At 42.3% G+C, this 17,021-nt stretch overlaps 1 protein-coding gene across 8 annotated transcripts in view; it reads left to right on the plus strand.

Moving 5' to 3' along the window:
* ehbp1l1a (EH domain binding protein 1-like 1a) overlaps positions 1-17,021 on the plus strand; it is a 45,294-nt gene extending 28,273 nt beyond the window's left edge. For 5 of the 8 annotated variants that reach the window (XM_069708072.1, XM_069708079.1, XM_069708073.1 and 2 more), the window contains 16 exons: positions 415-3,530; positions 3,621-3,675; positions 3,871-4,080; positions 4,414-4,953; positions 5,384-7,681; positions 7,894-8,050; positions 8,321-8,487; positions 8,567-8,615; positions 8,724-9,233; positions 9,363-9,402; positions 9,553-9,596; positions 9,852-9,963; positions 10,123-10,222; positions 11,969-12,042; positions 12,982-13,096; positions 13,896-17,021. In XM_069708072.1, coding sequence (XP_069564173.1) covers positions 415-3,530; positions 3,621-3,675; positions 3,871-4,080; positions 4,414-4,953; positions 5,384-7,681; positions 7,894-8,050; positions 8,321-8,487; positions 8,567-8,615; positions 8,724-9,233; positions 9,363-9,402; positions 9,553-9,596; positions 9,852-9,963; positions 10,123-10,222; positions 11,969-12,042; positions 12,982-13,096; positions 13,896-13,989 — 7,681 coding nt within the window. In that variant the 3' untranslated portion in view covers positions 13,990-17,021. The remainder of the gene's footprint in view (positions 1-414; positions 3,531-3,620; positions 3,676-3,870; positions 4,081-4,413; positions 4,954-5,383; positions 7,682-7,893; positions 8,051-8,320; positions 8,488-8,566; positions 8,616-8,723; positions 9,234-9,362; positions 9,403-9,552; positions 9,597-9,851; positions 9,964-10,122; positions 10,223-11,968; positions 12,043-12,981; positions 13,097-13,895) is intronic. The other 3 variants (XM_069708074.1, XM_069708078.1, XM_069708080.1) reach the window with 3 other exon arrangements.

Consider the following 17,021-nt stretch of genomic DNA (forward strand, 5'->3'; position numbering starts at 1 on the left):
TTATAATCATTAAATTCTCTTGTAAAGTCTACTGTTTCAATGCACTGAAGTCAGTGTAGACAGTGAACTGTAAAATAACCTGCTTCCACTGGATATCTTTGTCACAATTGACTAAAGTATTTGATAACCATTTTTGAGGGATCATTGCAAAAAATGTTTTCAATATTATATTGTCTATAAAGTATATTTATATAAAGAATATCAGCCGATATGGCGATTTCTACTTTATTTTACTCCCTAATATCGGTGTTGGCATCGGCCCCAAAAATCTAGTATCAGTCGGGCTGTAGTGAATTTGCATGCATGAAACTAAAATATCTATTTTCAAAACAATAACACAGTAATGATAAAGTTTTATTTGGCATCTTCCTGCAGTACATGTTGACTATAACTTTGTATTTGCCTTCTCCTTAGAGATGAAAATATGGTTTTACTCCAGCCACTGTGCCAAATTGTCACTGGTGCAGTCCAAATAAATGATGCTGAGCAGCAGTTACGTAAACAGCCTCCAAACAGGACCATACAATGGGAGGAGCTACCTAAGGGGACTTCAACAAAATGTCCTACGGAGCTGGTCATCCAATGGGAGGAGCTACCAAGGGCGACTCTGGAGGAAACTAGAAAAGCATCAGAGGAAAAGATGGATATGATAAAAGACATTCCATTGTTGTATGATGATGATGATGAAATGAAGAGAAAGACAGAAGCTGGGATGGTACACCAGTTGCCGATAGACCCAACAGTCAGTGGCACTTTTGAATCCCCTACTATTGCTGAAGAAGCAATTGGATCTGTTCTGGACAGTGGGTTTACTTGGAATAAGTCATCAATGGATGATGAAATTACATCCACCGAATGTGCTCTTGATTTAGAGGGACATTTAGATCTAGTAGAACAAATGGTGGATGGAAACTCTTCCTGTCCTTGTGCACAATATGTGCCACATCACGTGAAGCCTGAAATAGACAACAGACCATTTACTTTCATGGAAACCTGTTCCAGTATGACAAGAATTGCTGGCATGCCATCCAATTTGCCTTTAATTGAAGAAAAACACTGGCTTACAGATCAAACGTTAATTTGGGAGAAAGAGTCACAAAAGAAGGAAATATTACCACCATGTGCATCAAAAATACTTCAAAATGACAAGAATGAAATGGTTCTACTGGTACCATCTTGTCCCAGAGAGGCTAGAAATCCAGGGTTCCCACAACACACTTCAGTTTTTCATGGACCAAGTGTGAATATTATTTCTTCAGTTTGTTCAAATATATCCAATATACCTTGTTCACCATCCACAAATGATGATAGATCATGTGTATTTCAGCAGGAACCACTTTTAGAAAAGGAAATGAAACCTGGATTTTGCACCATGACAGTTTCACCAAAACAGGATGACATTAAACAAGTGGGAGATTTGGTAGCAACTTGCCTAAAGCATCCCTGCATACCAGACGTTTCCTTGGTTCCACAGCCAACCATAGTAGAACATGGATCAGAAAACATGAGTATTTTAGGTTCTTGTCCGAAGATCTCTCAAATTGAAGGCTTTTCATCAATGCTGGAGCATCATTTGAGCGAAAGTTGGGTTACAGATCACAAACCCTTCACAGTAACGCAGCCAAAAATCAATGTAGTCATGATTGAAGAAAGACCTCACAATGAAGGAATGAAAGCCATGCCAGCTTCAGCTCCAACTTGTCCAAAAATAGCTTGTACTCCTGGATTTCCATCTGCTCTTGAACCTACAATGATCCATAATTGGTCTAGTGGGGTCAATATCCTTCCATCTTGCCCAACAGTGTCTGGTATGGCTGGTTTTCCATCAATCCAGAGAGCTAACAGCAAAGACTGGAATATCGTTCATCAGCCATTATGGGAGAGGCAAATTAAAGTGTCTTTAATACTAGAGGAAACAAATATAGCTGACAAAGACCTTAAAGGAATTGTTTCTCTTGCACAAAGTTGCCCAAGAGAATCCAACGTCTCTGGCTTTCCTTCTGTACCAAATGCCAGAATGATTACTGTTGTTGACATGACAAATATGGTCAGTCTTTCAAGCTCATGCTCAAAGGTCTCGCAAATAGCAGGATTTCCATCATCTCGTAATTTAAAAGCATGGACAATAAGCAAGGAGCCACTGTTTGAACGAAAAATTAAAGAAGAGCAAGTGTCACTGATGGACAGATCTGAAAGAGATAAGAGAGCAATGAAAGCAATGGTTTCCCTTGTACCATCCTGTCCCAAAGTGTCAAGTATTCATGGTTTCCCATCTGTTCCATATCCCAAAATTGAATATTATGGTCAAAATGTAGTCAGCCTCCTTTCTTTGTGCCCCCTAATTTCTGCTATACCTGGATTTGCATCAGTTGAAAGGCAGAAGGAAGAAAGATGGGCCTCTGAGTGGGGTTTTTTGATTTCCAGGCCACAAAAGAATATTCAGTTCAGGATTAACCACTCACCAATTCACATAGACAAACCAAACCTCATGCTTCCTTTGATTCCCTCTTGCCCAAGAGCCTCAATGATTCCAGGCTTCCCATCTGTTGCCCGATACAATGTGCTAAGTCTCATACCTTTTTGCCCCAAAGTATCCAGTTTCCCGGGATTTGCATCCTTTGAAGGAGTCTTACAATTCCAGTGGCTTTTCGATCCTCACACTTTGTGTGATTATCCTCCAAGAGAGGCAGTTTTTGTGATAGACTGTCAAAATCAAGAAGAAGAAACCATGAAGACAATGTTAGCCTTCGCACCATCTTGCCCGGAAGCATCCAGGACCCCTGGATTTCCATCTGCACCTCGACCCAAATCCAAGATTGAACCCAATATGATCCATTTTGCACCTTGCTGCTCCAGTGCTTCAAGTATCAAAGGATTTGCATCCATGACTAAAATCCCAAGCACAGGGTGGCAAAGTGAAACTACACCAATTTTGATGAAACCTCAGAAAAAGAGGGCAGAAACACTCATAACACATAATGGACAGGACCAGCTAAGTTGTTACAACACAAAAAACATGGTGACATTAGTGACATCCTGCCCAAAAGCGGCCCGAGCATGTGGTTTTCCTTCTGCCGAAATTGTTAACAGGCCACCAGATATGGTCAGCATATACACATCTGCTCCATGTGTTTCACGTGTCCCAGGCTTGCCATCAGCAAGAATGCTTACCTCTGAATGTGTATACATACAAACAAGGACACATCACAACATGATCTTGTTGGAGAGGCTGCAGAATGAAAAGGTTCTTATTGCAAATTTTCCAGCAAACCAAGATCATAAACAAGATGAAATGAAGTACATGGTAGCAATGGCTCAATCGTGTCCACATCTGGCTCAAATTCCTGGGTTCCCCAGTATTTTGCAATGGAATCAGAAAGAGGGAGAAACAACAAGTGTTCCACTGGCTTCTTCCACAGAAAAGTATACATTACAAGAATTGACCCACGCACAGTCACCTCTCGTGGACACAAGAAATCCTGGTGCTCCCTGTACGTCTGTCAGCAACCCCAGCACAGAACTTTTATATGGTGAGAAATTTTGTGTTGAGATTGAGGTAAAATTTATCTTTTTAGTCTTGTTCCTTTTTGCATATTTTCATTTGTTTGCTCTTATAACAGAGGAGAAAGTCAAAGGCGGAGAAAAGCAAAACATAGAACTTTGCACAGATAATGGGTAAGTAAAAGAGCTGCTGTGAGAGCAGTTTATTGCTTGCCTAACATGGACTGTTTGGGCCAATAAACTATGACTTTACAGTGCATGGTAAATTCAGCATTTCTGTGAAGGCTGTATTTCATTATAGATTTTACTGTGATGCTGTATGAGCCCTGTGGCTCACACCTGAAAAATCCTATATATTTGAATCCTCAGTCAATCACACATTGAGAAGATTGCAGTTGTGGAAACCCAAACAGTGAAGAAGAAATCATTGGACACATCAGAGCCAGTGCGAGTCTTGGGTTGGGAGGTATTGGAGGCAGAGGGAACAATACCTGAAAAACAAGCAGATTCTTCTTTGTCAGCAAAGGGGGAAGAGAAGTCTGGATTAGTAAAGGCCATTGTGGGTGTTTTCCACAAAGGGTAAGCTTAAGAATGGTCTGAAACTAATAGTGTGAGGCATGCACCGTAGCGTGGATCGATTGTCGGTAATCCTAAATGGAGACTGATATTTTATGGTCTATTTTATCATAGATTAAAGTCATTATATTTTCACTGCAGATTTTAGTTTGGAAAAAAGTAAAAACTGGACTGCATTTTGCATGGGTATTTAGTCTTCAATACTTATGTTTTGTTTGCTCTTTATTCTTTAATTTTCATTTTCAATAATTAGCAATTCATTGTTTATTGAATACATAATTTTTGCATGGTTCCAGATTTCATTTACTCACTCCAATATCCATTCATTTCTCATAGCTATGAAACAGTAGCATCCATTTTGGGGCCATCTAGCTCTGCTTTAGGTGAAGTTGATCACCGACCCAATGCTGTGTCTTCTATGGGCCTAACAGACAAGACAAAGACTCCTTCAGATGAGTCTTATCCACATTTCATGGATAGCGCTGCTCCCGAACAGAAAGCAGAGGTCAAGTCTGAAGACATTGAAACTCAAAATAGGCTTCAATATCCAACCTTTGTGGAGCCTTACATGTGGAACTTGGTAGATGATCAGTCTGTGTTTCCATCGGCAACTACTGAAGATGTGGACGGGCTTTTAAGTTGCGCAAGCATGAAGAAATGGCCGCCATTGACAGAAGCAGATATCAGTGACATATCAAAGGAGGATGATAAGCAAGTCGATGAACAAGAGACCTCTTTTGACCAACGGGATGCCAAGGAGAGATGGCTCACAGGGCAGGACTCTGTTGAAACGTCAGTGTACGTTGAAAGGCACCAGACCGAGGTAGAACAGGATGAGGTTAGAGCAGTGTTGTCTTCTCCTCAGCTGGACAAAGGGTGAGTGCTGCTGGACTTTGTTTAGTTGCACGGTGTGTACATGTTCTGCAGTTTTGGAGATAACTTTTATTCGTTCTGCTTTTGAGTGCTTTCTGCTGAGGAAAATGTGATGGTCAATTCTCTGTAACAGCTAGAACTGGTATTGTGATGTGGAATGCTGATATTGTTTTTTTATGAAACGGTGCTATAAACTAAGATAATATCTGTATTTGTCTATATGCTGCTGTGATGTTTTAGTTTATAGTGCGCATGTAAAGAAGAATATTGGAAATGATGCTTCTTTGTGTTTTCACGTTGCGTAGCAAGATTTGGGTTGTCTTTTTGGTCGAGTAGATTAATTAATCATTGGTTAGAGATAGTGTGCATGGCACAAATGTATATCAAAATCAAAGAAGGCCAATTCTGAAGTTTGTCCTTTGTTTTCCTCAAGCACCCAACAAACAAGCTTGGAAGAAATGTTGGCTGCTTCCCTGCAGCCTGCATCAAAGGAGTCACTTCCAGATGCTTCTAAACATAGAGAGGTGCACTCAGAAGCACTCTTGGACAAACCGTCAGATGATCAAAGCATTAGTCCAGTTGGACCACAAGCTGATCTTGTTGTCCCTCAACGAGGCAGAAAGCAGAAGAGAAAAGTTCAAGAACTTCAACAGAAAGGGTGTGATCAAGACCACAAACAAAGATGCGATGGTTTGTCTGTCAAAGGAGACGGTAGTGCTCAGATTGGTCATGACAAAGAAAGTGTTACCACTCAAGTATTACCTCACACAGGTGACCATAAACACAAAGAGGGAGCTAAATCAGTGGAGATACCCGTGGATGTCGTTCCTCCTCCTCGTGTGAAAAGAAGAGATCGTAGTTTTCCACCTACAACTCATGAAAAAACTGCCCCGGACAAAATACCGGTGTGTGTCTCGACAGAGAAATCTGATCCAATAACTCACGACCAACAAGATTTGAAAGTCCAACTTAGTTTTGCTTTGGAAACTGATCCTGTTATTCAGCAACATTGTGAGAGAAGCTCTGGTGCTCTTGAACCATTACTGTACGTTGACACTGCCAGACAAACAGCTACTGACGTGATCCCTTCACAAATGACCGAAAGAAATGATCACACAACCAGCGTCATTCAAAAGGTTCCTCAAGAAGATGATTTGATTGGGAGGGCATCTCTACAGACAGACACAGAAATGGTCTGCTCAAAGGACACAGAACAAACCTCTCAAGGATCGCCCAAGAAAGACACAAATACACCTGTCCAGGCCTCTTCTCACATAATTCGACCCTCAAAAATTAAAGAAATTAACAGCATCACTCCAAAGCAAGATGAAGAGATATTTTGTGTTGAGCAAACTTCTTCACTTTCGCTCATCAAGAGGATTGGTCTTCCAAAACATGTCAAGAAATTGCCTTTTGGAAAATCTGGCAGAAGCGATAGTGACAAGGGGACAAAGGCACAGAATTTTAATACTGCAAATAAGGAGTCTGTAAAACCAGTCCAGTTTGACAGCACTGCAGTGGGTAATATGGAAGAAATAATGCAGTCAACAAAAGCTGGTGACACATCTGTTGATGTGTCCACTATCTCGTCTTCTCAGAAACCAGAGGATGCACCAGTGATAGCAGACACAGAAAAGGACAAACAAACAGCTAATCCTATCCCGAGGCCTCGTGCGAGGAAACGTCTTAGTAGCTCCTTCCCAGACGATTTTACACCTACAGGGAAATCACCTCAGGCCTCCAGTGGAGAAGGAGCACAGGCAAGACAAGGGGGTCCTTCATCCATACCTTCAACAACTAAAGATGTATCCATGGTGACACAGAGTAAGGACCTTCTCCCTCTTCCTTCAGTTGATCAACCTTCTACATCTAAAAAAGAAGTGACTGAAGTACGCTTGAGGAAAAGCAGATTCACCGGTGAGAGCAGAGTTCAAGTAGAGGATTGTGATACTTCAGCAAAGAGATCCAAACCCTCAAGCTTGCCTGTTCCAAAACCAAGAGCTAAGAAACGTCTCAGTGATTCGTTCCCAGATGACACTGCAATTTGTTGCCCGCCACCTTCCTGCCAGCCAGACACTGTGGCTGATACTACTGATCCTGAAGCAATCCAACTGAATGAACAGCCAAGCCTGCCTGTTCCATTGCCTCGGGCCAAGAAGCGCCTCAGTGCAACTTATTCAGAAAGCACTCCACCTGTAGACAAGTTGTTCCCCGTAGAAGTGGAAGTGTCTCAGACAAACCCAGATAATACAACTGTCCCTAGCGAGGAAACAAGGGAAGGCTCAACATCGCTGGACGCAAGTGTGATCTCTGAAGGAGGCTTCGTTGCGATCGAAGGTGAGGATGACGCTGCATTACGGTTGGAAAGGGAAGTGCTAGCAGCAATGGGAGAAGAATTCACTCAGTCACACCCTGTAGAAGATACTGACCAGGGACTGGATGAAATCATTCAAGGCTGGACCTTTACAGATGAACCTGTTGTGACAGATGATGCAGAAAAGGCCACAGAGGCCTTGTCTGAGCAGGACGATATGGAAAAAGTCCTCGAAGCAGAGGTTAATAGGTCGCTTGCTTCCACTGTTGCTTCTTCTCCGGATGACTGGCTGCATATAGAGGATGATAAAGACAATGAACTAATGGAAGTATACATGAGGAAGGAAATGAGGGACGAAGAGTTGGACTTTGGCTTTGTGTCTATAGATGTAGCTGCAGGTTGTTCAGAAAATCAAAGGTAAGATTAGTTAATACACATTAAGGTAAGGGGGGGGGGTTCATTAGTTTTTCATATTTTCTAATTATCTAACATCATCTATGTATGCGGTGTCATTAGCAGCATGGTCTGGAAAAATTATCAACAGGAGTTTTGTTTTATTGAACAAATATTTTTTTAAAGAAACTGGAATTTAATTAGCACTTTGCTTTGTTTTGTGTGTTTTTCTTCAGGCAAAGAGAGAGAGGAGAGGAATCCTCAGGTCAGCCTGAATGTGTGCCTCGTGGGAAGAAGCGTTTGAGTGGTTCTTCCTTAGACGATAGCAAGTCACAAGTTGCCGCTGTCCACCAAGCTGATGAAGCAACAATGTCTCAGAAAAGACCCGCAGACGTAAGTTAAAATTGCCCTTAGTTGTGTATTCATGATTGATCATGATGTAGTGTGCAATATATTGCTTGGACAGAAGAAACCCAATCTTTTATTCTTCTGCGGCCAAAAAAAAAATCCCAGTTACCTCAACTGTAATAATGATCTATATTCACTATATTCACTTACCAGCTCATTTGATGGCTCAGGAAGGATCCTGTTCTCTCGTGTCCTAGAACAAATTTTCACTTCCAATCATTTTCTAGTAATGTGCTTTTTTTTGTTTTGTTCCAGAGCCTGTCAGCCAGTCCCACCTTGGTGACGTCCAGTCAGTCTCTTCTGGAATGGTGTCAGGGCATCACGCAGAACCACAAAGGAGTGAAGATCACCAACTTCAGCACCTCCTGGAGGAATGGCTTGGCCTTTTGCGCCATCTTACATCACTTCCACCCAGAAGAGATGTAAGAAACAGTTAACACGCAAGTCGAACTGCATACACTCGTTTATGTGGTTATTTTATCGTCTTTTGTGCTTTTCCAGTAATTTTGAAATGCTGGACCCATATAACATCAAGCTCAACAACAAGAAGGTGATTAGCAATTTGTTATCCTTTTCTTAAATTACCAATGTAGCATGAATGTTGGTTGGTAAGTCCTAATATAATCCTTCCATCTATCTATTTCTCTATGTATCTCAGGCCTTTGATGGCTTTGCTGAACGTGGCATTTCCAGGTTGATGGAGCCCTCAGACATGGTCTTGCTTGCGGTGCCTGACCGCCTCATCGTCATGACCTACCTCAACCAGATCCGCACTCATTTCACTGGCCAGGAGCTCAGTGTGCTTCACATAGAGAAGGACAGCAGCGAGTCCAGCTATGCAGTAGCAGCAGACCGAGAGGCCCAAGACGACCCCGAGTCCGCCGTTCGGTACTGCACCCAGAGGCTCCAGGAGGAAGGCGTAAGTCTCGAAACGAATGGGGGCCTAAGCACGACAGAGGACGGTAAAACGAGTGGGGACGTGGTTCCACCTCCCAGGACCAAACGGCTGCACGTTGCTGGGGCCGGTGGGGCTCAATCTCCGGTGGCACCGCCGAGGACTCATTTCCTGTCAAAGTCCGGCTTCTCTCATGTCAAAGATGCTGATCTGGTCAAGAAGCGCAGGTCACAACGCAGGAGTGGGTCAATAGAGGAAGGAGAAATAACAGTGGTATGATGCCTTACTGCTGCTCTTGTTTTTTTTTTTATGCTTTTTTACTCTCGTTGTTACCTTCTTCCTCTTTTACTTATCTCTAATGTGTGAGGATTTTTTTTTTTTTTTTTTTTTTTGCCTCTGTAGGCTGTTGCGGGGCAAGAGGAACAGAGGAAGTCAGAAACTGGTGAGTTCTTGAGTTTTTTTTTCTTTGCATTCAATAATCTTTTTATAACTTTACATTGTTTTTGATACTTTTTTGAATTGGATGTGATAAATTTGGACTGCTTTACAATTGTTTATGGTTGTCTGATTTATTGCTGTATTGGTCTTGCAGAGGGAACGGAGTCTGCGGTTGAAGAGGGAAGACCAGATGGCCTGGTCAGCTAAGCAACATCTTGTTTTATTGTGGGAACAAATCAGGAAGTGTTTCCGAGCTGAAACTGTGTCCAAATATTTAAGGCCTGGCAATTACCCAAAGCACATTTTTCTGTTCTGATTATTGGTTATGTGCTCATTAATTTTATTTTATTATGTACCATTACTGCTATATAGCTACAGCATGTGTGTGTGTGTGTGTGTGTGTGTGTGTGTGTGTGTGTGTGTGTGTGTGTGTGTGTGTGTGTGTGTACCCAGGACCCCAGCCAGTATGTACTGAATCAGATAGAAGCCCTGGAAACAGAACAAAATCACATCGATAACAGAGCCGGAGTGGTGGAGAGGAAACTCAGGCAGCTACTGGAAACAGGTAGAGAACTTGGTGGCTGCAGATGGATGCACGATAAATGCAATTTCAGATCACAAATAATACAATAAGGGGAAAAAAAAGGAATTTATGGGTACAAATGATGAAATATTGAGAGAACGACAAAGACAGGGGTCATCGTCATGTGATTTCATCCTGCAGGCAGTGACAAGGTGGAGGAGGAGAGGCTGATTCAGGAATGGTTCATGCTGGTCAACAAGAAGAACGCTTTAATCCGGAGGCAGGACCATCTGCAACTGCTGTAAGACATCAACACTGCTGCGTGTGCAGAATATGTGCTGTATGAAGCGTATATGTGACTTCACAACGAAAGTGACTGCGTTTACTCAAATGCTGTACTTTAGAAGAGTTTTGAGGTACTTGTTCTGTACTTCTGTATTTCCATTTGATGCTGCTTTATACTTCCACTCCACTCCTGGAAAAAATTTTTTTTTTTATTTTGAACATAAATAAGCCGCACATGTCTATAAGCCGCAGGTGCCTACCGGTACATTGAAACAAATGAACTTTACACAGACTTTAACGAAACACGGCTTGTAACAAAAATAAAAATTTCAGCGTGACGGATGATTCGCCTTTCCTGTTGACAGTCCGAGTGAGAGGCAGGTCAAAGGTCAGAGGAACCTCATCCATATTCATGATGTCGTGCGGGCCAATGGTATGCGCCGCTATCTTTGCATCAGTGAATTTGCAGAAGTTTGAAACTTTTTCCTCGTAGTCGGGAGGGAGCTGCTGACACAGACTCGTCCGTACCCTGATGGACAGGCCTTTTACGTCTCATAAATCTGAGACACCACGACGGTCCACCTCTAAAATCCTCAAACTTCATTACGGTGGCGATTGTTTTGGCTTTCAGTCGGATCTGCACGGTTGAAACACCTCGGCCGTCTGCTCTCTCTGTGTTGAGTCAGCTCTATTTCCTTTTCTAACAGCCAGATCTAATCGCCTTCAACTTGAAAGCTGCATCGTGTGCATTTCTTCGTGTCTTTGCCATGATGAGGGTGACAAAATGACTACTGTAATCAGAATGATGGGAAGTTTGAGCGCGCTGGATTTAATCTAAACAGTAAACTAAAAAGTCACATTGTTTCACCTTAACCCGTTCAGCAATTTCATTGGTCTAATGAAAGCTTCATGCCGCCAAAAAACTGAGCACCGTCACAGAATGTGTTGTTTTGCTCAGTTTTTTGGCAGCGTGAAGCTTGTGAAAGCGGGAAAAATCCATAAATTAGTCGCGTCATTGTTTAAGCCGCGAGGTTCAAAGCGTGGGAAAAAAGTAGCGGCTTGTAGTCCGGAAATTACGGTACTTTCTACTTCACTTTATTTGACAGTTTTGGTTACTTCTCAGATCAAGATTTGACACAGTAGATAATTAGAAAACATTGTAAAATACAACACAGTTTTCAAGATTAAACAAGTGGCTTCCAACCTTTTCGGCTTTCTGATGTTCTGACACAATTACTTTACAAAAAGTAGTGTGTAGTTGGCGTCGCATTTTACATGTATGAGTTGTTAACAGCGCCAGCAAATAGAGATTTTTTTTTTTTTTTTTCCCCTCCAAACTTCCTACAGGGTTTTATTTCAATAGATGTTCAAATTATATATTATATTTTAAGATTAGAGGAAAAAGTCCAAAAACTGAAAACACATTTTTGTACCCAATTTCGTCTCTTCTTCCTTACCCCAGTTATCATTTTACCACCCCGTTAGATTTATCTGGTGTCACTGTATGCAAACTGCATATAAAGTAGTTGAAACAAGCACCACCTGCAGCAGCAGCAACAGGAACATGCTGCCCACACACTGATAATGTACAAATGATGTCATATAATTGAATATATCAGACAGAGGGAACACACCAGTACTTTTTCTTTAGAAGTTGAATGGGACATCTTAACTGTGTATGTTCATTTTGAATCCACGTGACAAACGACCCCTGTCAACACAAATGTCTCGCATGTTGTAATGCATGTCCTGTGATTGACAGGCTGGAAGAACAAGACTTGGAAAGAAGATTCGAGCTGTTAAACAAAGAGCTGAGGGACATAATGACGATGGAAGGTACGACATTATTTCATACACAGTCAATGTTAGACTGACACTCTGTCAAAACTCTGATTGTGGATTGATGCTCAGATCGTAGCCTTGCTCATGCAACAATGATCAAAGCTCCCAAGCTTTTTGCCGAGTGTAAGTCTGCTGAGATAAGTGCCTTTGAATACGTGTGACTGTAGATCCGTGGCTATTTTAACTCCCGAATCACACATATAACTTCTCCTTGTAACAATAGATACTGAAACAACAACCAAAAAAACAGTTCAAAAGGACAAAACCCTTCTTCAACACAAGGACTGTATATCCTGCTCTACTCCTGCCAATTCATGAAGGAACTGTTTATGTACACCAAAGGAAGATTTGCCTTCTCATTAAAAGACAATCAGGGCCTTTTTTTGGAAGGAGGCAGGAGATGGGATGGTGCACTACTAATGGCCCTTTGGTCATTTCTTGGACATCGCTGCAATTTACATGAAACGACATACAGAAGACTGGAATGGGATCAAAAAGTAGAGGAATTGTCCAAACACTGCCGTCGGACCCGAGGATGAGTTTTCATATTGACATGTGGTGTCTGAAAACGTAGCTTCGCGCACAATCGCACCAACATTTATTTGGCGAACAGAGCAAAAGTATCCACAACACACAAACAAAACAGGCACGGACCGTAGACTTCCTCACCAGCAGGCCGTCCGTGGCAGCAGAACCTCACAACCCGTACAATCGATTTATTTCATGTTGCTCTTTTATTACATTCTATGACTGAACACTGGTTTTTATTGTCTTGTTTTTTTTTACTTGCACTATTTTCAAATGCTCCCCTTACATCGTAGATCAGCATTTAAAAAAAAAAAAAAAAAAAAAAAAAATGTCTTCTTGAAACTGTTCTCCTCTGCCTCACTTCTACCTTTTTGTTTTGTATCTTCCTGTTGCTTCGTAATGCAGAGTGGCAGAAGACTCAGGCCCACAAACAGAGAGAGCAGCTGCTCCTTCAGGAGCTGGTGTCTCTGGTCAACCAGAGGGACGAACTGGTCCACGATATGGACACCAAGGAGAGAGGGTGAGACACGCACACTGTACCAGTTGGAGAGAGATTAAAGTCCACGTGCAACATTTACTATATCAACAGTTCCTGGTGGTTCACACGTTGACAGACCTTTTCCCGTCGCGTTTTTACTGGGAACTGCGCAAAGCGGTTTTTTTAAAAAAAGGATGTACGGCCGCTGCAACCTGTTTAAATGGGCACTGAAACGAATATCAAAATGCAAGTTCACATGCCACGCAGGCTGGTGTCCCGGGCCCAAAGGTTAAAACACACAGGTCATACGTCATACGTCAGCTGCCGCCTCTAGCACCAATAGGATGCAGCCTCGTCACCTCGTTAACTCCCCTCATCCACTGAGAAACTGCAACGGGAGCAGAGTAGTAGTTGCGCATGTCGGGAGGTCGGGAGGTTGGGTGTGAAGATGAACAGAAAAAAAAAAGCCCTTTCTGTGGGGGAAAAAAGTTTTTTCACGTACGGCGACGCGCGTCCAGTCACCGCCGGTGATGGTGGTGGTTTGCCTGTTTTTAAGCGCGGTGCGGCGCCTGTGTGTTTTGGCCTTAACGCTGCTCCTACCAGCTACCGTCCGGCACAGCAGTTGTGTCATGGTGAAATGTATTCACGAAGGTGTGTAGAAATACATCACAGAGACACACCAAGAATGGTCAGAAAGATTTCTCTCCGACAGACAGACAGACAGACAGACGGGGTGTGCCGGCTCGAGTTGAAGAATAGTTTGATCCGCTCCATCAGATGTGTGATACGCACGTCTGAAACAGCCAGCCTGTGACTCTCCTTTTTCTCTCCTGGTCCTCAGAGCTCTGGAGGAGGACGAGCGCCTGGAGCGCGGCTTAGAGCAGCGGAGGAGGAAGTACGCTACACAGCAAAAAGAGAAGTGTGTGATGCAGTGATTCTTTCAACCTTGAGCCACCGAACGCTGGGTCACCTGTCCGAAAGAACGGAACATTTGCATGTGGTCCTCTTTCATCTACTGCTGAAGGAAGTGGCTTTAAGGCAGCAGTAAGAGGCCAAGAACTGTCAAAGCAGCTGATCCAGTGAGGGTACTTCTGCAAGAGAAAACACTGCGTGAGTGGGAGCTCTAGTTCCAGTGGAGAGATAATCGAGAACCAGAGTTGGGCTCTAAGAAATGGAGAAATGGTCTGCACTTATAAAGTGCCTTTTTACGAAGTCGTGTCAAAGTGCGTGATAATTTGCCACTTATCCATTCAAACACACAGAAATGCCCGACACGTATGTTTAGAGTTCGAATCGACTGGAGAGTTCGTTTTTTTTGGGTTCGCTTTCCCCTTTTTCAGTGTTTTCAAAATATTGCACTGGGTTCCATTTTATAACCCGAAGATCAAAAAGAGTGGGCAGTTGCGTCATTTCTACATATTTAAACAATAAACCTTTCAGGATGTTGATCACCAAGGAGCGTTGACCCACTCGGCAAAGGCGGTGTCAGTGTCTCGTAGCGGGGCTGCTTTATATCTCGTTTACTTTGCCGTTTCTGTGGTGTGTTTTTATTCACTGTTGTTACAGATTGTGGGTGTGAATGTGAAGCGTGTTAGACTGAAGGTGTGTGTGAGTTTGGAAAATGTTTGGTAAAGTGTAAAGTGGGTGTGGACTCTTGGAATACTCATACCAGTACTAACATGTTGAGACCGGACCTGCTGATGACAGCAGGGCGAGGAAGCCTCAGAAAATACACAACACGTATGAGCGGCTTTGCATCTATTACTCCTGTCAACAGGACATTGTAATCACACGAAAAACAATAATTAATAAGTCTGTGTTCTCATTCAGGTGAAGTTTTCCTAATTTCAGGCTTTAAACCACCTGGTTGAGGTCAGGGTAAAAGAAAGACTGCGTCCTGTCTTGTAATGCCACTTTGTACAAGAAGGGGCGACGGTGAGTCAGTGCAGCGTCCAGGCAGTCTGCCCTCAGTCCAGTGTTTCGCTAGAATCTGACCCATCACATTCTGTGACCGTAGTGAGTTTTAGGCATGAGGAACGAGACGGGTTCAAGAAGGTTTGACAGGTCAATCCACGTCTTCGAAACACATGATCTCAGAGTTTCAGGATTTCGGTGGAATTTTATGTAATTGCGCTCTGCTATTAGTCGGGTGAAGTCGGTTTCATTTCCCTCTTGTCCAGTGCCCGGTCAAAAACCCCTGTCTGGCAGTATGATCATCTTGGTTTTTGGTATCGTTATGTAGCTTTCTTCAGAACAGCTCGGGAGGGGGTGTGTGCGGGAAGGACTATGCATTTTCACAGAATTTTGGACTTAAGCAGGCAACTTTAGGGATCGGTAATATTTAAATTACATACGCGTATCAGTCCGGTTTTTTATTTGTACTCTAGATGGTTCGAATATTTATGTTTTAAGTAAGAGACAATAGAAGCAAAAAAAAAAACCATAAGGGCCAAACCAAACACAGGTTTTTTGTTGTCATTATCTGCGCTCGTGTTCCTCTCAGTTTTGGACTGAGGGCAGATTGGATGCTACAATGACTCACTATCAGAGGTCGAGGGTGCACAGTGGCATTACAGGACAGGCTGGGGATAGTCGTTTAACAAGCTGGCTTCAGCAGACATTTGTGTAACACAATACATATATTTATTTGACATAACTTCCGAACTGCAATCACATTCTGTGGATAATTGTAGTTCATTTTGGAATATTTGTAAACTAAAAATCTTACATTTGACATATTTAAAGCCAATATTACAGGAAGTGGTCAACAACAAACACGAGTCGAACCCGCAGTTGCCTACAACATAATGAGTGTTTTAACTCGCCACTTGTATTTCGCCCCCACATTTACTGATCGTGGTGATTTCATTTGAAATACTTTTTGGGTTTACATCTTTTATATATATATTATATACACATGTATATATATATTTTTTTTTTAGGTGGAAATGTAATGTAAGGGAAAGGAGAGCAGCCACGGTCATGGAACAGATCAGACACTTCTAACTAACTCGTTAGATTCATTTACAGTTTTGTTGTGTATTCAGAAAAATATCAACTGCAGATAGCGACATATTCTATGTCTGCTTCATCAGCAAGTATTTTAAACCAAAGCTTATCATCCTCATTATTTTGCAGCATTTCCATCTATGTAGAAACTCTTGCACAGTAGCACTTAACCACTTGTAAACTAATATATACTAACATTTCTGAGACTTGACATGTGAGATTTAGTTGCAACTAATTGGGGAAAAATGTTGTTCACAGTTTCAGCATTCTTTGCTGTTATTTATAGTCTGGACACCCTGTTCACATCAACGTTCGCTCAGCCACTCTGAAGGGCGGACCAATCAGCGACCGGTGGTGGCGGGTAAGTTTGATGACGTTGAATTCGTTTTTTTGGCGCATACTGATTGGTTAAAGCTGCTCGAAATACTTTCAAAATTTACCCGAGGTCGAAGCCCAGTAGGACGCAACGACTGCGAACAGTTCCCTATGCAACGTACCCACACCCAGATACTCATGCAGTGAATGTGGGTCTGGTGATACCAGGCTACTTAGTTGTTGTTGTTGTTTTTTCGGAAAAGAACGGTGAAGATGTGATTGTTTCTGCATGACAAATCCAAAATATATATTCACGAGCACGTTAACATTTGTAAGTTGGCACCATCGCTTCAAAGTGTGAAATGCAGCTTCTTCCTTGTCCTTTGCCTAAAAAGGTTTTTACTGTGTTTTTCTTCTGTATATGGATGTTCTGTCACATGTCTGGGCCTGACCGGTTTTATTTTGTGTGTAAACTTGCAGTTCTCCTGTTGTCGTGCTGCTGGTTGAATGTGACCTCCAGTTGTGTGGATTAGTTACAGTTTGTCAAAAAGGATTGCTGTTTGAAAGTTTTTATTTGTGGTTTTTACGTTACATTTGCACTGTTTGTGAAGTCTGGAAAATATAAAATATTTCGACGCCTTTT

Source organism: Brachyistius frenatus, unplaced genomic scaffold, assembly GCF_029030835.1.
Source record: "Brachyistius frenatus isolate BFR_SWC_R1_liver_20210118 unplaced genomic scaffold, ASM2903083v1 Contig_73, whole genome shotgun sequence".
In the NCBI taxonomy this organism is placed as follows: Eukaryota; Metazoa; Chordata; class Actinopteri; family Embiotocidae; genus Brachyistius; species Brachyistius frenatus.